The sequence below is a fragment of the Desmodus rotundus genome, chromosome 11 (assembly GCF_022682495.2).
Source record: "Desmodus rotundus isolate HL8 chromosome 11, HLdesRot8A.1, whole genome shotgun sequence".
Taxonomy (NCBI): domain Eukaryota; kingdom Metazoa; phylum Chordata; class Mammalia; order Chiroptera; family Phyllostomidae; genus Desmodus; species Desmodus rotundus.
This window is the reverse complement of record NC_071397.1, coordinates 40656241-40680200: the sequence shown is the minus strand read 5'-3', so window position 1 is coordinate 40680200 and position 23960 is coordinate 40656241. Positions and strand designations below refer to the sequence as shown.

The 23960-nt window shown below is 36.9% G+C and overlaps 1 protein-coding gene across 2 annotated transcripts in view; it reads right to left on the bottom strand.

The window, feature by feature from the left end:
• The window catches only part of CYB5R4 (cytochrome b5 reductase 4), a 103305-nt gene that overhangs the window by 15395 nt on the left and 63950 nt on the right, over positions 1-23960 (bottom strand). For both annotated transcript variants that reach the window (XM_024576566.2, XM_024576567.2), the window contains 7 exons: positions 19865-19925; positions 16072-16129; positions 13422-13515; positions 11362-11394; positions 9402-9524; positions 2651-2791; positions 1241-1393 (listed from right to left, as the gene is read on the bottom strand). In XM_024576566.2, the coding sequence (XP_024432334.1) occupies positions 1241-1393; positions 2651-2791; positions 9402-9524; positions 11362-11394; positions 13422-13515; positions 16072-16129; positions 19865-19925 (663 nt within the window). The remainder of the gene's footprint in view (positions 1-1240; positions 1394-2650; positions 2792-9401; positions 9525-11361; positions 11395-13421; positions 13516-16071; positions 16130-19864; positions 19926-23960) is intronic.

The following is a 23960-nucleotide window of genomic DNA, read 5'->3' as shown; positions in this document are numbered from 1 at the left end:
AGTCACCTTCCCTAGATTTGTGGGTATTCCGAAATTCTTTAGGTTCACATTTATAGTCAATATTTTGACTTTGTAAACAAAGATGACTAATTACACCATTACATATAGATTTCTAAACTTAACTTTCAGAAAACAACATAATTTTCTTTATTTCCAAATTTTAGTCATCGATTTCACTGTTACTCCAATGTACTGCTTTACAAAGGGGACGAACATGTTTACTATTAGGTAAAGGCAGTGAAAAGCTGAAGACACAGAAGAAGGAGTAGAAGCAGAAAGAACATTCTCTAAACCTTAATAAATTTCATTAGAGTGCTTTTAGTTATTTTTTCAAAGTATTTTAATTGAGAAGCCTATTATGTGCCAACTGCCATGCTAGGTACAGGAAATACAAAGATAAGTAAGACACTACCTTTAAATTCAAAGTCTTGTAAAGAAGAAATATTATTTATTCTTATCCTAGAGCTATGAACAATGTATGAGGCATTTCAGGGGTTCAGGGGAAGAGGCAAAATTCATAAAAGAAGGGATATTTTGTTTGGTTCTTCAAAAAAATGGGCACTTTATAAGTAGAGAAAGGGTCGATGGGCATCCTAGGTGAGGCAACTGTATTTCTCTATAAATAAGAATGATGAGCTTGTGGAACCCTAAGTAGCACATGGATCTGTATTCAAGAGGTGAAGCTGGAGAGATCATGAAAGTCTTTGTAGGTCATGCAGGGGTAATGGAGACCCAGGAGAGGTTTCAGAGAACAACATGGTTCAATCTATCCTCAGGGCAGCTTGGAAAAAGAACTGATAAATAGAAAGAGAAAGACCCCAGTTACAGGGAACTAAGAGAGGCCAGTTAAAGACCAAGAGAGAAATGATGAAGGCTTGATCTAAGAGGGTGGCCAAAGAGAGAGAAGAGAAAAATTAGAAAGTCACTGGGAGGTTGGCTCAACAGAACACAGTGCCTGACTGGACTGGGAGGGAGAAAATGGGAAGACTCTAACATGGCTCAAGTCTCTGGACTGGGTCAAGAATGAACGGTGAGTGATGCTGCAATATGGAGTAATGATGACTTGGGTGGGACAGAGAGAACGTGACTCTGGTTGCAGGCATGTTGAGCTTAAGATATGTGACAGAGTCCCAGACAGAGATAACTAGTAGGCAGTATAACATGTGCTCCAACCTAGAACACAAATGAGGTAAAAAAACAGAATAAAAAATAAACAAACAAAAAAACACAAAATACTAACCAATCTGAAGATGATCAAGCTGTGGTGTGAAGAGTCCAGCAGGATAGATTTTGATCAGAAAGTAGATGTATTTATTGTTGGGAAGAACTGGTTCCTTGAACTCAGAGAGTAAGGAATCAGATACAGGTGTATATGGCTTCACTATTTCAGTTCCTAGAAAAAGTCACGACAAAGAAATTCAACTATAAAAATCTAAAAAGCTCTGCATGAAGATAAAACATACACATTTTATAATACAATCAGATATATATTTAAGCCTGTATACCTAATGTTTACATAATTCTATGTCCTATGTGTATATAGTACAGATGTATATATACCCCAAGCCCATATGTGTTGAAATAATTTTAACAGATCAATATTTTATCCATAATATAAACAATGTGTCTTTATTAAGTGTGGTATAAGACCGGGATTTATGTTAATGAACTCAGACAATCTTATATTCTATCAGCATACAAATTTTGTAATAGGCCACAACAAAAATGGCATAAAAAGTTTAGAGATTTGAGAAGGTACTTACATAATAATTTCAATTATACATCAAAATTTTAACAATGGTTACTGATCACTTATTTGGGTGTGAGAAAGGGAAGAATTTCACATTTTACTTTATCTATTTTAAATTGTTTTAACGTTCACTATAGTATAAATTACTTTGGTAACTGAATGAAAAGAATGTTAACCTAACTACTTTCGAATGATGGCCTGACATTAGACCATGCAGAGAAAAACGTCATAGTTCCATGATAACAGGCCAGACCCACCAGATCTGGCTGGTGGTCCATCAGACCGATTGCTGGGAACACCACAATGAACAGGAGAATGTTAACTTTGCAGCTTCAGAAGGCCAAGAAAACGTTAGACATCAGTAAGAAGGGTATTTGAAACAAATAAATGAGGTAATTTTAGGTTGAAAAGGAGGGAAAAAGAATTTACACAATAAAGAATACATTTACAGATCTTCTTATACTGGTGAAATATAAGGAAATCATTTATAATCATCCACTCATCTTGAAATGTTATAAATTCAACTTTATAACTGATAAACAGGAAGTGGCTTCTAAGAGATGCTGGTATGGGTTTCTAGGAGCTGTCTTCACAGAGGGGCATTTGGGCATGCCCTCACCTCATTCCTCTGAGGCTTGGTTGGTAATAAATTACAGTGCCGGTGGAGCCATGGTCAAAGGGCTCTGACCAGTGGAAAGTCCTTTGTTCCACATGGCACAGCTGGAGTTCCAACATATAGGGACACTGCATCCACAGACCTAGAATCTGGCCAACCCTAACTCTAGCTGCCCAGAAACATTTCTTAATAACCAAAAAGGGTACTTTCTAAAGAGATCAGGAGTGATTCTGAACTGTTTATAAAAGAAGAAACTCTTCCCCAAAAGCTTCTATTTGCCTTACCTGTAATAGTTAGCTTGAGGTAAACATGTTGCCCAACTGGCACCTGAAGGTGAGTGCTTCGTGGCAGCATAAGACAGAAAAACTTTGTATCATGAGTAATATTTTCCTTGGAAATTAACTGGCACTTCCTGTAGTACAAACCTAAAAAGTGATTCATTTTCTGTTATTCATGAATACACTAAGTAAGAATAATACTAGACCCACTAAGTAAAAGCACAGACTCAGCTTTTGCTCTTTGGTTGAGCTTGAATTTCACTAAAAGACATACATGTTTTTAAAATTCATCGGTATTTTGAAAACCTTATAGTGTTAATTTTTTCCCATTTTATTTCCTGAGTATCTATTTTCTAAAGCCTGAAAAATATAAAACCTTTTATAATTTGATGATAAACTTTATAAAATGAGTATTATATTGCTCATGTCTGTTATTACAGCATGTTAAAATCATTACTTTCTAAGAAATTAAAACCTAATTTATTTCTTAAATTCATTTTTAGAATTCCATCTTTTAAATCCTTATATTAACAAGTTATATAACAAATTATGGATGTGAAAGATATTTGACAAGCAACAAATGTACATTCTAAATTCTTTACTTATAGGAGAGAAAAGTTCTGGAACTCAAATATTAAAAGTTTAATGATATTAGCACTACTAAATAACTTTAGAAATATTTCTTTCATAAAGGCAGAGAAAAATATACATTCTTGTGTATACATATTTGTATACCGGGTCTGTGCAGAGGTATCCAGCCATATAATATGAAAAAGAGACATTTACTGAAGAAGATACAGGATATAAGAAACACTATAAAGGACACTATATAGGACACTATAAAGGACACTATAAAGGACGCTATAAAGAAACACTATAGGACAAGGACACTTCAGTCCCCTTCAAAGTAGGCACCTTGGGACCTCACACAGTTCTCCCAACTGCCATCAGCTGCCCTGTCATATTTTCCTGAATCTCATCAATGGTATGAAATCTCCTCCCTTTCAAAGGTGATTTTAGTTTGGGAAAAGCCAGAAGCCATAGGGCACCAAATCTGGGCTATAAAGCCTGAGTGATTTGATGTTTTGCCAAAAACCTCTGCATGAGACGTGATGCAGGAGCAGGGGTGTTATCCCAATGAAGCTGCCAGTCACTAGTTGCCCATAGCTGTGGCCTTCTGAATCATCCAAATAGTTTCCATGGAGGAATGAATGATCAAGCTTAACGCAAATTTTGACATGGATCATGTGAGCAGGTTCACTGCTCTACTGGCTCAGTCATTTTGATTGTGACAGCCACACAGTACACATGCTCACTCAACAATGTCTGCTGCCCCCACTGACTAGTACAGTGAAGTCATTACTGTTCATGCATGTGCATTCCAGTCCACACTCCTTAGCTGCCAGTTATAGCAATGCTGCTCAAACCTTCCTTGTTTTTATTATATTAACAATGGCTGGACATTTTCCAGACAGATCTTGTATATGTATTAATATGTATATGAACTATAGAACATTTTAACTGTCAAAAAATGATTGAAACAAAAATATATTTAAGGGTATAAGTCTTGATTACCTAAAACATTCAACTTAAGTGAAAACCTGAAGATGCCAGGTTTGTGGCACCAAAATACAAATAAACAAAAGGAATCAAGTAGTTCTATAAATACTAGAAATATTTTAAATTAATATCCCAAGCTCAGAAAATATTTGTACACAGAGCAAAATCATACCACTTGGGTTAGAAAAACTTGTTATAGACAACCCAAAAGCATTAGTATTTTCACTTGTAAATATTTTCATCTCTTTTGGATGTAAACAGCACATCAGAGTAGACTGACGATATTGGTTTGTTTCATTATTTCCTGTCTTTTAAAAAAGCATTTACAGAGATGTATTAGAAATCAACCCTGAAAAAGCACTTCTTATCTTAATTAGTCTTTCTTTCTCTTTCTTTATTAACCTAAAAAAATTTTTGAGTTATGTGCCAAAAGATTTATTCAGATCACAGGACAGGAACGCCTAATATCTAATAATCAATGGTTAGTGGGAAACTAAAATTTACAAACCTAAGACATTATTTAGGCCACAGTTTCATCCAATTTCTATATTCCCTTGTCTCTTTTGAGCCCCCAAAACCCCAGTCACTAAACCTGCTAGCACAGTAGCTTGGTATGTGTAGAGTGCATCGCTGTACACAAAAAACTGAGGCATCATTCAAGTCACTTCATTCTAGTGCAAGGGCATAGCTGGGACCAGGTAACAGCTAAGGGCACCATCCTAATGTTATCCAGGAGGCCTAATCCAGTACTGGGCCTACAAAAGATCAAGAGATAGGCTCACCCACAAAGAGATAGGAACGTTCAAATGATCTCATTACTTCTTCCAGACTCTTCTTGGGACCCAGACCCAGAATGAGAATACAGAGATTCACATAGTACATGCTTAAACATTTAACTTATAAATAAGATGAATAACTGTTAAATAAAATACATTCTGTGCTGTATCTTGAAATATACCTTCATAAATATCTTAGGAGGCTAGGTTCAAATTCCAGATTCTTGAACTCTTCAGAGTTCCATGCAGGAAGATGGCAGAGAAATGAGAGCTGCACCCTCACTGACTGACTATGGCCTGCCATCTCCACTTCTCAGCCCCATCTCTGTCTGACACTGAGTGAAGTGCAGGCATGCCCTCCTATAGCTCTCCCTGTAAACAGCCTTGGGCAGTCCTTAGATGGAAGTGGATTTGGGGCCAGTTGAACAGGGAATTCTGGGGTTTCAATAACTGGAGTGTGGTGTTAAAGAAAAAGCATAATCTCTGGGTGGACCTTTCTTGGCCTTGCACACTCCTCATCCTCTGGGAGGGGTACAGCTGGAGGAGAGCCACTGTGGAGTTCTCCAAGTGTGAGTCCAGGGCAGGTGCCCCTCCAGCCCAAGTGTGAAGGCTGTACTGCTTTCCTCTAATCAAATCTACTGCGTGACCTTCTGATGGCTTGACTACCGGAGGAAAGGGTTCACCCCCTGACTCGACCATTTCATGTCAACTCTAGCATTTGCTGGAAAGTATCTGCTACAGTAAATATGCATCTCTTCAGCCATACTTAGAAAACAAGGAAACTGTGGGTGTTAAAGTGATTTACCGGCTTCCCTTCTTAGAGATTTAACACAGTAAGAATTCTTGCTATTTAACACTACTGAGAAAATTTACGGAAATTTTCGTATTTCAATTGGACTGAGAGAGGAAGCTATAGCTGACATATGAGGGACAAGGAATGTGAATCCAATGCACTGGCTACTGCAGTAGGGACAATGCCATTATTTCAGTTTAAGTGTCGGGTTTTGGGCTTTGTAAGCATAGATAATTATACCACAAAATGAGAAGATAATTCTAGACATGACATAAGAAGGTACTGCATTAAAAGTCTTTAACTTATATGTTATTTTCAAACTAAAATTCCTTAGCTAACAAATTTCAGTAAGAGGAAGCCAGTATGCTAATCAGTAATTTTAGTAATCTATATTGAAGACCTAAGAACCACATGATGGAGTAAACATTTAAAGATACTGACATCAAGTTAATCATAATACTTTGATGATATAGGTATTCAGATTTGCTATGGTGAATAAAGTAATCTACAGGTTTTATCCTGGTTTAAGGAAGGAAAATGGCAAAGAAATTATTTTTGCTAATTTAGTCAAATAAATAAAAATACTCCCTAAACTCTGAGTCATTTTCCAAAGTAGGAAACCCAATTCATGGAAAAATAAACACATGGCTCCAGTTTCAGACAAGAAAGCTAAAGCTAACTATGGTGGTTCCTGACTCGAGGAGAAATGTTTGCCTAGAATAAAGAGTTCATGGAAAGCCTCAGGAAATTACAGGGGAAAGATGATCAATGTTCATTCTATTTCTAAATGGAGGTCAGCCTTGGTTCTCAGTACCATTTGTTTCTTGGATTTGGCTTTTATTGGGGCAAGAGATTTCACTTTAATAATATCTATTTTCATGTTTATTGTCTTTTACCTAATCTCTTCGGATATTAGATCATTCTGTTATTCCTCTATGTTCTATTTCTCCACTTAATACCACAAAATTCAGACCTACTGCTCTGGTAAAATTAATCTATTTAACCTTTCCCAAACATGGCTTACATTTTTTTTTTTTCTCTACAACCTGCAAAGTGTCTGGCACAATAAGTACCAATAACAATTTGAGGCTCTTACCTGCAAAAGCCTTCATAGCTTTTTGTAATTTTTTTTGAAAGCTACTTTCAAAACATTGCTTGAAATCCACCTCCTTCAGGGAGTTATTGAAGGTCAAATTCATCTGCATCTGGTCAAGTGGGATAACCTCAGAATGTGCTCAATTTGTACAATATAGCACAATAACTTGCCCTTGTTAGCCTGTTTCATTATTAATGTATTCTTCCATCTCATATTTGTGTATGGTCTTTCCTCTACCTAGGAAAAGAATTTCTGATGCCTTCTGTTTCAGACCACAGCACCTAAAACAAAATAGCCTTCTGTGCATGATGTGTACACAAAATACAGCTACCTGATGCTTTTCTGTAAAATATTATCCACAAGCACATTTTTGTAATTTTAAATATTCAAAGATGGTAAACTGAATATACAGTTAGTTCCTCTAACAACCCCCCTCCCTCAAATAAAAGCAAAGATATTTCATATATGCATTTGGTTGTTTTTTAAGGCATACAGCTCCAAGGACAGAAGAATGGAAATGTGAAACGGTAGCAAAACTTTGGGACCTGAGAAGCCACAGAGATGACTGACAACTGACATAGCAGACTCAATAAAGCTAAGTCCAAAGCCAGAAGGACAGAAAGCCAAAAATCAAGGACATATTTGTAATACAAGGTCCCTTTAAAGCTCAGAAACTGGAAGGACCAAAAACCTTTGGATCAAAGTGAAGGCAGAGCTAAAACCACTTTCTGGATAGAAAATTCATTTAAGAAGCCTAGATGCCCTCCCACCTTCAGCTTTTCTGAAGTCCTCTCCCTACTTAGCATAGCCACATGACTGACCCTCTCTTATTCTGGCAAAATATTCAAAGTTTGCTCTCCAGAGAGAGTAAAATATAGGATTTTTGAATTTGGGTATATATTATAGGCTAAACTGTATCCCTCTCAATTTTAATATGCTAAAATCATAACCCTAGTACCTCAGGATGTCACTATATTTAGAGACGAAAAAAAGAAAAGTACTTAAGTTTACAGGCACCTTAGCATTTTCCTGCAACATCCCTTCTGAATTGTTGGGTGCAAGATAGAAGAATGTTCACTCTGGAGACTCTGACAAAATACTGGCATCAGACGTTCCCAAAGAAATAATCCAACTACATAGTGAGTATATTGCCGACAAGCCACACCCACATGCGCAGTTTCTAATCAGCTTTTAGAGTTCCATCCTGAAATATGGGTAGATATAGTCAAGGATACACAGACTCAAAGAAAGCATCTGGTATAGAAGGCAGACTGAAACAAACAAGCTTGAGGATATGGAGGTTGCATAGAGAGAAAAAAACTAAAAAATAATATGGTAATTTTTTAAAAGATAAGAAAAGTTAGTAAGAAAAGACACTGAAAGAAACAAAAATCAAGAGTTCTTAGAAGCTAAAAATATGAAAATAGAAATAAGTAATTCAATAGAAGAACTGGAAGACACAGCTGAAGAAATCTCCCAAAAAATAGAACAAAAGAACTAAACTGAAAATGAGAGAGAAAGATAGAGGATTGGTTAAGGAGGTTTAAAATAAGAATACTTCTGGAAAGTAGCCCTGGCTGGTGTGGCTCAGTGGATTGAGTGCCAGCCTGTGAACCAAAGGGTTGCTGGTTTGATTCCCAGTGAGGACACATGCCTGGGTTGTGGGCCAGGTCCCCAGTAGGGGACGCATGAGAGGCAACCACACATTGATGTTTCTCTTCCTTTCTCCTTCCTTTCCCCTCTCTAAAAATAAATAAATAAAATCTTAAAAAAAAAAAAAGAATACTTCTGAAAAGCAAAAAAAGACCATGAAGGGAAGAAAAACATCAGTATTTCCCAAAACCGAGGGTCATAAATTTACATAATAAGATTAGCACAAAGGATGAACATCCAGCCCAAGGATGAGGAGAGGCCCACACTAAGGCATATCAAATTGTGAAATTTCAGAACATATTCCAAATATAGTGTGTTCACTCTGAAAAGTCATCAAGTAGAACATTTACATTATGTACCCTTTTCTATAAATATGATATGCTTAGATAAAACACTTAAAAAATAAAGGAAGAAAGGAAGTAATGAAGAAATGAGATAAAGAAAGGAAATGAATTACATCCTTTAGGAGTAAAGTGAGAAACTACTTTACGTAAGCAGAAAAACAATAAACATCTTTTTCTTCTATTTTTAATAGGAAAATATTAGATGTGCACACAAGGCATAAACTGAAACTTGTCTTGGCATCTTTTATAAAAGGGAACCTGAAGAAGCAAATGGTTAGACAACAGCCTAAGCACAGTGGGCTTCTCCATTGAGGTATCATTACCTAATGACTTTGTTATGCCCAATCATTAGATCGTGGATCTGAAAATTTAATCTCTGTTAAACAAAAAAAAAAAGTTGAAACACATTTCAACTTCTTGGTGGGACATACAAGGGCTCTTTCACTCCTCCCAAAGTGGCCTTCCACACTCTGGAACAAATGTTTCACCAACACAATTTCGTAATCACGGAACTTAAAATAACAGCACAGCATACCTGTATCTTTCTTTGGAATAAGTGAATTATGATTCTCCAGGGGACAACCAAGACATTCCCAAGAAGTATTCTCCTTTTTCTTTAGGACAATCTCTATCTTTCCCACATTCTGAACAACCCGCACTGAAAAGAATATAAATTTCATTTATGTTCACTGATACTCAACACAAAATTTTACTTTAAAAACAATCTTTCTCAAATGATCTAAATGTTCCAATCTGTATGAATGACACAAATAATTAGTAAAATTAATAAGATTTTGTACATATATTCATCAAAATTGTTTATAGCTTATATGATGTTAAATCCAGCTTAATTTATTTTAGATTCGGATTAACCTCTTTCAAGCTAATTCATCAAGGACCACACTAATATATATTACTAGTTTTCATACTAGCTCAAGTATATCCATGGCATAACTAATTAACACATAGCTAAAACAGGGGTGGAGGCTGCCATAAACAAATTAGCCATTGAATGGACCCATAAAAGCACATTCAATTTACAACTTTGCAACATTTCTTAGTTTGGATCTGAGGCATTCTTATGAATGAATTCAGTAGACTAAAACTGAGTCTAATAAGCACAGAAACTGCCTCAGTAGAATGAGTCCCTATGAAATGCATGTGAATCTTTGATGATTAAAATCTCCATAATTTATTTTTGAATTATTAAAATAGTTTAGACTACATGGGTAAATTAATAAACTATAGACTTTTACATACTGATTAAATTTTGTGAACTGAATGTGTGTTTAAAGACCTAAAGTATATTTCATTTTGTCCTCAGAAACAATCATCCTGTTCTTCCTCACCATAAGCACAAAATTTCATAGCGATTTAACAAATTATGACAGGCAAATGATTTCAATTCAATGAGTACTAATCTGAAGCTTACCAAACATAAAACATAGTTTGTGACTTTAAGGAGCTAAATTTAAGCAATTTATAGGGTTACTACGGTACAGAGAGAAGGAGAGAGAGAACCAGTGCAAAGTATTCTGACAGTATTTTAAAACAAGGGAAAAAAAGGAATATTATTCAGCCTTAAAAAAGAAGGAAATCCTGCCATGTAACAACACGGGTGAACCTGGAGGGTTTAAGCAAAAAATAAGCCAGACAGAACAAATACAACATGGTATCTCTTATAAGCATGTGGAATCTTGGGGGGAAAAAAGGTGACGTAAAGAAAGAGAGAGTAGAACAGTGACTGCTGGGGGCTGGAATTGGGAGGTGTACAAACTTTCAGTTATAAAAGGAATAATCTGAGAATCTGAAGTATAACATTGTGATTATAGGTGATAATACTTCATTGTATAATTTAAATTGGCTAATAGAACAGTAGAACGTGTGTTCTCACCAAAAAAAGAGGTAAACACGTGGGATGATGGATGTGTTATATAATGATTGTGAGAATCCTTTCACAGTGTATTCCTGTATCAAATCACCACGTTGTATATACTGAATATACTTTTATTATATTTAAAATAAAGCTTAAAAAGTCCCAAGAAATCACCATTCTATAATGAGTCTTCTATTGTTAAAAAACTGTGCAAAATCCACATTGTGTATTTGTATGCAGCAATATTCATAATTTAATATACTTTGTCAACATTAAACATTCAAATATATATACCTCAGAAAAATTTGTCTGGCCTAGTATATTTCTACAACCTGAATGTCAGGAGTAGGGCAGAAATAAGGAATAGAGGAAGAGTAAGGGGAAATAAATGGTAAAGGGTAAAGAGATGGAAGGAATAAGGGAAAAGAAAAACCTGAATCAGGGAGAGATGAGTACATTTAAAAATTAATGTATTTGTTTGTCTAGAAAACATCACATTTTTCTTTTGCAATGGGCATACATATGGAAGATAAAACAAATTATTTCCACCCCCTCACATGTGTGTACATATGCATGTGTGTATGTATGTATACACATAATTATTTTTTGTAAGGGTTACCAGAAAAATCTTCTTGAATCTCATGGCTTAGTCCTAGAAAAGAAAAATATGCATTTAGTTAAAATCCAACTATAATTCATACAGTTCATGAACATCAGAGATTGTTTAAATGGTTCCTTTATACACTATTTCAAATCTCTCAAGATAAATAAAACATATTGAGAGACCAAAAGAAATTGTATAGAACTGAAATTAGGGTGGAATTAGGGGTCGAATTATTTAAACATACTACATGCCTTTCTTCATTTTTCCATTTCTCTCCCTATTAATTAGAGTTAATACCCAATTGCTCACAGGTGGGTAACCCGCACTGTTCCAAGTATGGTCCCAGACTGACTATCCTACAAACCAAGAGGTGAGGCAGGCAGAGGCAAGCATGTTCCAGTGTGTGTGTGTGCACATGGGAACATAGGCCACACGAGAATCTAGCTCAGTTTTTCCTTTCTTACTGTTCTCTAAAGTTGAATGCTCATTCAGTTATTGAGAAAAGGTAACTGAGCATCTATGCGTGCCATGTACTTTCTAGGTGTTATGGGTACAGCAGTTGGTGAAAGAGAAAAATCCCTGCCCTTGTGGAACTTAACATTCCAGAAGGAGAAGATCAAGAAATATTTTAACAGACATTTGCTCTAAATTTTACTGTGTTAACATGGTTACCTGAAACAAAAAGTTTTATATTATTTTAGACTTCTAATCCATATTACCAACCAAGAGTTTCATATTTTTTAATGTTTTTTGTTTATTTTTTATAAGTATGCTAGATATGTTAGCTACATATAGCATAAACAAAATCAGTCAATATTTAAAACATAATAGATGCTGGGCACAGAGGTTTTATATAAAGAAAAACTATGAAAGTACTAATAATGTATACTTTCCTAGAAATATGTGTTTTCTAGATATCTCCTATAAAAGGCAATTTATTACGCTAAGAAAAATAGGATAGGACATATTTCTAGGAGAAAGGTTGTAGGTTCAAGGTTGATTAATTAACGGAGGAAAATAAGAAAGAAAAAAACATTTATCATTCTGACCAAATTCAGAACTACAGGTACTTCATTAAGCAAAGCACCAAGCAGAATCCTAAGTCAGCTGAGACCTAGAGAATTTCAGTCTGTGTTTTACAAAAGTAAATGAAATGTTCTTTATATAAGAACTCATGCTTAAAACAATAACCAAGGTAATTTTCTTCTTCCTGTTGTTTTTGTTTGTTTCATTTCTACCTTCTAATTATAATGTAACCTTCATAGGAGGAAAAAAGAGTAAAATCCTAGAGTCAAGTTCATTATGGGTCACAACTGGATTCAGAATCTGGTATCTTTTATTCCATATTTCAGTCCTGATTTTCTTTCTTTCTCTTTTTAACTTTATTTTTATTGTTGACACTATTGTAGATGTCCCCATTTCCTGCTGCCCCATTTGCCCCTCCAATCAGGCCCCATCCCCCTTCCCTCCGGCAATCACCACACTGTTGTCTGTGTCTATGGGTTATGCATGCATGTTCTTTGGCTAATCCCTTCACCGTCTTTGATCAAGTCCCTCTCTCCCTCCTCTAGGTCTGTAATCTCTCAAAATATACTGTATGGTTGCTCTCTGATGATGGAGGGTTACAATACAGCCTTACAGCCCATGCTGCTTTGGTGCAGCCTCTGACTGTCCTGTGACACAGCCAGCAAGAAACAGGCTGATGAAACTAGCGCCTAGTGATGAGTGCTCGATAGACAATGTAACAGACAAGCTTCCAGAGATCTGTGTGTAGGTGTCAAGGAAGAGCCTTACAAAGCTGGGCCAACAAATATTTCATATTATTAATGATTTTTTAGATCTAATTGTTTAAATTTTGGAAAGGTGAGATTATACTGCCATTTGCCAGCAATGCCATTAGTATAAAGAAATAACAAAGAAATTGATCAAAAATGACAAACCAAAATGATAGCATATTAAATATTAAACCAAAATAACAGCAGATAAAATATTTAATACCTAAACTTCAGACCAAGTTATTGCCACAATTAAAGGAAACTGGAGTTGTTCCCATTAATAAGGAATAAAATACTTACCAATATGTATAAGATATGAATAATCCTTGATGATTGTTTCTGCTCTAAAGGTATCAAACTGATGATCAACTATTACTGAGTCTAAATTGATATCCTTAAACAGAAAGCAAAAGAGAAAGATTAAAAAGTAATTTTTCCCCAAACTTCAATAACTATATGATGAGGTCTGTCCAGAAAAAGTCAATTGTTAATACAACAAGAACGGTTTGCACGACATTGATGTAACCTGGGAGTCAAGGAGAGTAGACTAGAATGCACATGTGTGAACAATGATGACTTCACTGTGGTAGTCAGTGGGGACAGTAGATGCCATTGAGTGAGCATATGTACTGTGTGGCTGTCATATTCAAAATGACTGAGCAAGTAGAGCAATGAATCTGCATCAAATTTTGTGTTAAGCCTGAACATTCCTCTATGGAAACTATTTGAATGATTCAGAAGGCCACAGCTGTGGGCAACTGGTGATTGGCAGCTTCATCAGGATGTGCCTGCTCATGCATCACGTCTTATGCAGAGTTTTTTGGCAAAACATCAAATCACCCTGGTGACTCAGGTCCCCTACAGCCCAGATTTGGCACCCTGAAACTTCTGGCTTTTCCCAAAATGAAAATCACCTTTGAGAGGGAAGAGATTTCATACCATTGATGAGATTCAGGAAAATATGATGGGGCAGCTGACAGCAATTGGGAGAACTGTGTGAGGTCCCAAAGTGCCTATGTTGAAGGGGACTGAGGCGTCATTGTCCTGTGTACAATGCTCCTTGTATCTTATATCTTCTTCAGCAAATGTCTCTACTTTTCATATTACATAGCTGGATACCTTTTGGACAGACCTCCTACTTCTAAGATGATCAGTTGGAACTTCACATGGCACTTCTTTCCAGAACCCACAAGATAAACATAATTCCTGTTTTTTCTGTCCTACAACCCAGTTCTTCTCTTTGAACCACATATTGCAATCTGAATCATATACCTATCTGTACTTACTATCTATCTTACTCACTTGTCTCTAAGCCCTAGACATAAGGAACTGTATAGAGATTTTATCCTCACCCGAGGACATGTTTCCATTGATTTTTCAGAGAGAGAGGAAGGGGAGGGGAGAGAGAGAGAGAGAATATCCATATGAGAGAGAAACATCAATTGATTGCCTCCCATATGCACCCCAACTGGGGATGAGACCTGCAACCAAGGTGTCATGTGCCCTGACCAGGAATCAAACCAGCAACTCTTTGGTACATGGAGCAATACTCCAATAGAGCCACATGGCTAGGGCTGCATATAGAACATTGCTTGGTACCTAGTAGGTGTTTAATAAATATTTGTTGAATAAATAATTTGGTAAAAACAATTATAATTAGACCAGGAGCCGATACTTGTGCTCATTTTATTCTTTCCACTAATGTGTGATGCTATACCTAACTAGTCGGGCACTGCTCTTTTCCCTTAGATTGTCAAATAAAACTATGACAATGGTCAACACAACAATAACCATCTGGTGTGAATGAATCAAAATTATACTATTTTTTGTCAGATTGACAAAAAATATATTTTTTGGTGTGTCACAGAATTTTAGTAATTAGTTTATGTGTGCCATGAGATGAAGAAGGTTGAAAATCAATGATTTATATCATACACTGAACACATTATAACACATAGAAGACATCCCCCTTCCCTTAGTCATCCACCCTCTGTGCCTCACTGATACTACTGATGGCCGTAAACCCCAACTTCCCTAGGCCCTGCCCTCTTGGTTTTGGACTGTGCAATGAGGAGACAATAACAAGACCGAGTAGAAGGTGGGACAAGCAGTGCCTCTGGCCCTCCTGGCTGTATCAAGAAGAGGCTGGTCGCTCTTATGGAATGGTCAAATCATGCTGCAAGAGTCAGAGGAACTCACTGGCTCAGATGTGGTTCTGCTACTACAGAAGCAGCATGGATTCTCACAAACTCCTAGCTGCCAGAACTTGTCTTTAAATCCACACGTTCATTCCCCGGAGTGTGAGAACCTTGTCAGTCTGCTGGAGGATGTGTTTGGAGGTGGTGTAAGTTGCCTGCTTATTTATTTGATTTCCCAGCTGGACTACAAGCCCAATAAAAGCCAAATCTCTATGTATCTAGTGTATTACTGGATCCCCGACATCTAAGAGAGTGCTGCAAATAAAGGAGGTGTTCAAGAAACAGTGAATGAATTATGTCCTAAATTTCAGTTTCAAGAGGGCACCTGAACCCCATCAGTGGTTTAAGCACACTAAGCCACAACATCGCCATCTCTCCCGTCTCTCAAATCCCAATTTATGGCAACAAATTAGTTCTCATGGTGAAGTTAAATGGGATTCTCACTTTTGTCATCTGTGCTTTCAAAAAAATAGAAAGGCGCATACACTTGCTAGTCTAGTTTTCTCTAAGAGGATAGACTGTGGGTGTTAAGAATATACAGTGGAGTTAGCCAGGCTGGGTTCAAAATGCTAGATCTGTCACTGCGCGGCGTTAAGTAAATGACTTAACCTTTCATTGTTTCCTTATCTGTGAAGCAAGGATAACAAAAGTATTTACCTCATAGAGTTATTGTGAAGAGTAAGTCAATACAAGAAAAATGTTTAGAGAAGTACCTGGCACTTAGCTAACATTGACTTTAATGATGTGCTTACCTTCTGTTTAGTATATATGACAATGGTGACTAAAAAGTCTGTTTGGAACCAGTCATAGCTGTAAAATATCAGGAGAATAATTATATCAACGATTATGTACATTAACATATATTAAATCATTAAACATTTAAAATCTACAATGAGAAATATATTTCTCTAGGTAAATTTTTCTCCTAAGTAATCAGTGGTTTTATCATCTGGCAATTATTTCCAAATTTAAAATACCTATACTACCATGTGTTCCAACTTAGATTCAGAAAAAGTTATCTTTGACAAGACACTTTTTATAAAAATTATACATCTCCTGAGCCCATGAAGCTACATTGTGCAAGAACTAATAAGACTTGACCAGGCAGACAGATGAGAAGCCTGACTGCTAAAACGAAAGAGGCAGAAGAGCAACCTGCTTGACTGCTACTTAACAGCAAGACAGATGCACTGATTATTTAAGAAGAGTAGGGAGAGAACCAAGATGGCAGTGTAGGTAGACACACTGCGCCTCCTCACACAACCAGAAATGACAGAAAATCGAATGGCAAGGAAGTCCGACACCAAGGAAATAAAAAATAAACATTCATCCAGACCGGTAGGAGGGGCGGAGACAGGCAGCCAGGGCGGAGAGGACTCGCGTTGCTGTGGCGGAACCCAGACTGGCGGAGTGTGGGACGAACGGGGCGGGCAGGCTGACCACTAGCAGACCCCACGGCCTCACATTCATGCACAGATAAACCGAGAGGGCCAGACTCAGAGTGGCGGAGAGCGGGGCAGGCAGAGCTCGGGTAGCACTCTGGGGCCCCACATTCGCGTACAGATAAACCAGACAAATGGTGGGAAGCAAAGCAGACCGCGCAACCCAGGGCTCCAGTTCAGGGAAATAAAGCATCAAACCTCTGATTGAAAACGCCCTTGGGGATTGGGGTGGTAGCAGGAGAGACTCCTAGCCTCACAGGAGAGGTCATTGGAGAGACCCACAGGGGCCTAGGGCGTGCACAAGCCCACCCACTTGGGAACCAGCACCAGAGGGGCCCAGTTTGATTGTGGGTAGGGGAGAGAAAGACTGAAATCCGGTGGAGAGGGGAGCGGGCGCCATTGCTCCCTCTCAGCCCCTCCCCCACATACAGCATCACAGCACAGAGACCAGCGTTACCCCGCCCTACCCCGGGAACACCTAAGGCTCCGCCCCTTTACATAATAGGCACACCAAGAAAAAAAAAAAAATGGCCCAAATGACAGAACACTTCAAAGCTCCAGAAAAAAATACAACTAAGCGAGGAAGAGATAGCCAACCTATCGGATGCACAGTTCAAAACACTGGTTATCAAGACGCTCACAGAATTGGTTGAATTTGTTTGAAAACCAGATGAAAAAATGAAGCCTATGCTAAGAGAAACAAAGGAAAATGTACAGGGAACCAATAGTGATGCCAAGGAAACGGGGACTCAAATTAATGGTGTGGCCCAGAAGGAAGAAAGAAACATCCAACCAGAAAAGAATGAAGAAACAAGAATTTGGAAAAATGAGGAGAGGCGTAGGAACCTCCAGGACATCTTGAAACGCTCCAACATCCGAATTATAGGGGTGCCAGAAGGAGAAGAGGAAGAACAGAAAATTGAAAACTTATTTGAACAAATAATGAAGGAGAACTTCCCCAGTCTGGCAAAGGAAATAGACTTCCAGGAAGTCCAGGAAGCTCAGAGAGTCCCAAAGAAGCTGGACCCAAGGAGGAACACACCAAGGCACATCATAATTACATCACCCAAGATTAAAGAGAAGGAGAGAATCTTAGAAGCAGCAAGAGAAAAGGACACAGTTACCTACAAAGGGGTTCCCATAAGACTGTCAGCTGATTTCTCCAAAGAGACCTTACAGGCAAGAAGGGGCTGGAAAGAAGTATTCCAAGTCATGAAAGGCAAGGACCTACATCCAAGACCACTGTATCCAGCAAAGCTATCATTTAGAATGGAAGGGCAGATAAAGTGCTTCTCAGATAAGGTCAAGTTACAGGAGTTCATCATCACCAAGCCCTTATTATATGAAATGTTAAAGGTATTTATCTAAGAAAAAGAAGATAAAAAATATGAACAGTAAAAATGACAGGAAACTCCTAGTTATTAACAACCACACCTAAAACAAAAACAAGAGCAAACTAGGCAAACAACTAGAACAGGAACAGAACCATAGAGATGGAGATCACATGGAGGGTTGTCAACAGGGGATTGGGAGGGGGATAGGGGGGGAAAGGTACAGAGAATAAGTAGCATAGATGATAGGTGGAAAATAGACAGGGGGAGAGTAAGAATAGTGTAGGAAAGGTAGAAACCAAAGAACTTATAAGTATGACCCATGGACATGAACTATAATTCATGGAGGGGAATGTGGGAGGGAGGGGGTGGGCAGGATGGAGTGGAGTGAAGGGGGGGAAATGGGACAACTGTAATAGTATAATCAATAAATATATTTTAAAAAAAGAAAAAAATATATACATCTCCTTACTAAAATCTTCCTTATCAGAGCAATAACAAAACACAACATGTTTTCTTAAGGAACATGACAAAATCAACATGTTTTTATTCCTCCCCATCTGTCACAAATATATTACTATTGAAGAAATTAATTCATTTGTTTACTCGATAAATAGTAAAACTTAAAGAAAAACTAAGTCTTCTGTTTTATAATAGCTATTAATCAAACTGATACACTAGGCACACATAGGTAAATACTAAAGGGGGTATTCGTAGGCCCTTAATCTATATAAAATAATTTAACAGATTGTATATGAAATAATTAAACAAATTTAACAAATATAGCAGGATGCTCCTGATAAACTGTAGATTGATGATAGGAAGAAAGCAGAAAGAGAAAAAAGCTACAAAGAACACACATAACCCTGAGGGCACTTGAAATGGCATTAACAAAAATATACATGAATTACTCTACTTACGAAGACAGTTGGCGTGTAATAAATACATTCTGAAAGATTTCCATTAAAAATGATACAACCAATTAATATACAAAAACAGAATAGTTAAATAAATTATAATATGGTTATATAATGTAACACATACAAAAAATGCTTTTATAGCATATTTAATGACATAGGAAATTGGTCATAGAATATATCATAGTACCAGTAACATCAAAAGGGAATAATATGGAAATAGGTATCATATGAATCAAACTGGGTGGAATAAACCAAATATTTAGAGCATGTACCTAGGGTTGATGGGATTACAATGGATTTTCATCACTTTCTTTTGTACTTCTCTGAATTTTCCAAGTTTTCTACCATGAATGAATATTTTATAATCAAAAATTTTTTGAAGTTTTTTTTTGAAGTTTTGGTGTTTAAAACGAATCAAATTTCAGTATATTAAAAACTTCCATTTACAGAACAGTTCATTCTCCAATAATGCCTGATAAATAAAGCACTACAGTTCTGTTTTGTTTTTTTAATATTTAGAAAGAGGGAAAGGGAGAAAGAGAGAGAAAGAAACATTGATGATGTGTGAAGAAACATCAATCAGCTGCCTCTCACACAACCCCAACTGGGGACCCAGCCCTGCAACCCAGGCATGTGCCCTGACTGGGAATCGCACTGTCGATCTTTTGGTTCGCAGGCCTGTGCTCAATCTACCGAGCCACACCAGCCAGGGCTGCTGTATGTTTCTTAGGTCAAAGAAGTATGACTAATATGGTAAGCAACTGATAAACCCATGGCTATTTTATCTTTTTAATGTGTATGTTTTGGTCTAGAACTGATTTATCTTTAAAAAGGTTAAAGAAGAACACATACCTTGGAGAAACAGGGCTTTCTTTGGCAAGTGTATCTGTCACTTGGCTCTTAGGAAGCATGCCTGCATTAAAAAAAAAAAAATAGCCATAGTTCATCAATGCAGCATTTTTCTTTCTTTTAATCTTTTCAGTAAACTTATTGAAATATTATAAAAGGACACAAATTACAGATGTACTACTCAATAAATGTTTATAAAGTAAAACATAACACTTGTAGCCAGGACCTTTTGTACCTCTCCAATCACCATCCCTGTTCTGACTTTTAAAATCATCATTAGTTTATCCCTTAGGTGCCCTTTCTAAAAATGGAATCATATGATATGTTCTCTTTTGGTCTGGCCTTTTTTTTTTTTTGGCCCAGCATTTATAGACATTACAGTTCTTGCGTCAGATAAGCATGGTTGAGTAAGCAATAAATCACACCTGGAGCTTTCTGAGATTTTATCCATGCTGTTCAATGCATCAGTAGTTTGTCCCTTTTTATTACTGAGTAGTAGTATAATGTATGACTATACCAGAATTGATTCTTCTACTGTTTGAGAGTTCTACTTGCTCTGTGACCTCACTGACATGTGGTATTGTTTTCCCCCCATTTCAGTCATTCTTGTGGGCATATCTCAAGAAAACATTCTAAAAGTGCAATAAAGCTTGGTTTTCAAATTGTATTAGAAAACTCTGAGATATGGAAGAATTCTGGAGATTCTGTAAACATTAAATATTGGGTTGGTCAAAAAGTTCATATGTTTTTTTCCATAAAAGACATAAATTTCATTTTCACCAATAACTTTATTGATTTGGGTATCTTGAGTTTGTCCGCTATCTCCCACATGATATAATGTTTATTGTTCTCAATTACTGTCTTGATTTGATTGCTATCAACTTAAACTGGTCTACCCAACAATGGAGCTTCACCCAGCAAGAAATCGCCAGCACTGAACTTCACAAACCACTTTTGACATGTCTGATCAACCACAGGACCTTCTCCATACACTGCACAAATCTTTTTTTTTTTTTTTTTTTTGCATTTCAGTTGCATTTTTACCTTTCTTGAAATAATAAAGCATAATACACTGAAAATGTTGCTTATTTTACATCTTCAATATTAAAATGGCTACACAAAAACTCACCAATTTTGATTTTTTTAAAAAATGCATGCTGATATGACAGCTGTCACAATACAATCTAACAAGATTGTTTCAAATGAAGTTAAAGACAACTAAGTGCTACTAGAGCCATCTTCAGAAAAAAACAAACGTTTTGGCCAACCCAATATCCCTTCCACCCCACCAAAACAGGAGTGCATTGTTGTATCCGTAAGATTTTATTTTGGAAAAAGAGTACTGCTGCTGAGAGAGTTTCAAAAAGCACTGCATTGATTATATTATTATTTCTCAAACTGCATAGGAAAAAAATTAATGTTTAGTCTCTTGGGAGTCTTGAAATTCTGAATCAGAAGTCACAGTAATTATATAAAGTCAGAGTAGGGAGGTATCTTTAAGAGAAGCTAGTTTAGAGGTTTCCAAGATTCTTTCTAGTCACAGAATCTTCTGTTGAAACAAGCTTAAGTGCAAGCACAGGTGACAAAACAGCCACATTTTTTTTGGATGAGGCTGACTCTGAACCTGAGCTCAGGCCTTACTCAGCATATGTCTCTTCCCATGTAATTCTGCAGGACACACTTAATTTTCAGATAAACAAAGGAAGTCTCAGAGATGTGTCAAAACAAGGCCAAAGATAGGAAGCAATTACCAGTGAGCCTAAGGAAGAATGCTGCACCACAAAACTACAGATGTAATAAAAGAGAGAAGACTACGATAATTAAAATGAATTCTTTCTACAACGACAAAAAAAAAACAAGAAAAAAATCTTATTAAAGTATTTGAAAAGCCCTAAAAGACATTTTATTAAGAGATATACAAGGGGGGTACCCAAAAAAACCTCAGAATTACCTTAAGGGCAGGCCCCTTGTAGTACAAGCTTCCCCCTCCTGCCCAGCTAGGTGAGTGTTCTGGGAACACATCTGTATCAGTGCACCAGCTGGCATTGTTGTGAGAGGCCATGTTCAGCTTCAGAGAATTTTTTTGAAGATGCTTTCAACGTGTTTGCCCATTTCATGATGGGGTGATTTACAAGGCACCTGCCTATACCATGCTCAGTGTTCTGCAGTTTTTTACCAAAAAAGGCATGACCCCCATCCTTCACCCTCCATATTCACCCAATCTCACCCCAGTGACTCTGTTTGTTTCCCTGGATGAAAAAAGTCCTCAAATGGAAACATTTTGTCAATGTGGAAGAGGTGAAACAAAAAATGGCAGAAGCACTAAAAAGCATCAAAATCAACAAGTTCAAAAGCTGTTGTGAGCAGTGGCAAAAATGTCTTAATAGGTGCATTGCATCAAATGGAGAGTACTTTGAAGGTGACTGAAGTTTAAACATGTAAGAGTAAATACACAATTTTTTATAAATGCCGGTGTTTTGGGGTCCTCCCTCATATATCATATAACATCTTTTGGAGGTCTCTTACACAAATAAAAGAAAACAAACACATCACAATCTAAGAATTTCTGTAAGAAAAACCTATCAATAGAATTCATAAATTGTTACTCAATAATTTTGGTCTTACATAATCTGATTTCCATAACCAGGAAATCTAGACACTGTGATTTTATGAAAGCCACCATTGCCTCTCAAATTCAAACAAGTACAGAAATCTGTCCTGCAATCTCATGAGAGAACAAATAAGGCAATGCCCAAACATTCTAAAAACTACACAGTACCATACAAATTTAAATTATTAAAAGAGAATAATACTATAGGCCAAATAATACACAATACCTTACACATACTATCCTTGGGATAAGTTGAAGGAATCTGAGGTTAATGTGAGTTGGGATAAAATAGTTAGGTAAAGTAAGCTAGACTGAATGAACATTCTCCCTCCCAAAAGTGCTGACCTGATGGACTGATACCACATTGGAGGGATCAGGTATCTAACGGAATACTATAGTAGTCTATCCCACTCAGTATTTTAAACAACTGTATGAATAACAACTTAGAAAGCAGGCAGATCACATCTGCAAATACACAGACTTACCACATAGACTTAAACGAGCCAGATATGAGAAGCAGCTAATGCAGCAAAAGTTTACAATTGTAAGTATGTAAAAACAATTTATTCATGTATTATTATTATTATCATAACCTGCATGTCTTTTTCCATACAACCTTAAACCTACTTTTGCTCACCCTGTATGTATACATGTATGTGTGTGTGCATGTGTGTGTATGTATAACAATCTCAGAAGATCTACTGTCTTAAAAGGAAACAATGCTGGCCAGACCACTGGAATGCTATAGCTCATTTTTAGGCCCACCTTTAACAGAGATATTAATTAAATGCAGTGCATCCAGAGAAGGGCAATAGGAAAGTAAAGGTTCTGGGAGCCATATGCGATGGGAAATAAAATGCCCTATCAATCAAAAATTAGTCTTTAAGTGAAAGTTGTTTGTGTAGTTTCACAGAAGAGCCAATCATCAGATGGACTTTAAGATCAGCGCCTCCTTTATGCAGTATTATACAACGGATAGCAACTTCAGTTGTTACATTGCAAACTGCATAAATTAGTCTACAATATAGACTATTTTTTCTAGTTATAAAATGGTAACTCATCTGACAATGTTGCTTAGTAGCTGAATTTCTAAAACTTTCTTTTAAAGAGAGAAAAAGCCCTATTTCTAAACACATATGAATATAGGTCAGTTGTAATTCCAAGTCATACTGACTGGTTGAAGAAGCCACTGCTGCTGAGCCCCAAGAGGAGGTTAACAGGCTCCTGAACATCTGCATGCAAACACTGGAGGTAAGTAAGCTTACCTGCCTGAGGCAGGGGACTCGTTCAGTCCTGCTTCCTAATGACTACAAGTCTTCAGGCTGAGGGCAGATGGCACATTCTCAGGGGTTCACAGAAGGGACTACTATAAGTATAATCGCTGGAATTCGTGATATATATAGGTTTGGGCAAGTACAGACATCTTGAGTATAAAAAATATCTAAATACCCCAGATAATTCTGTGAAGCAACATTTTACATAATCATG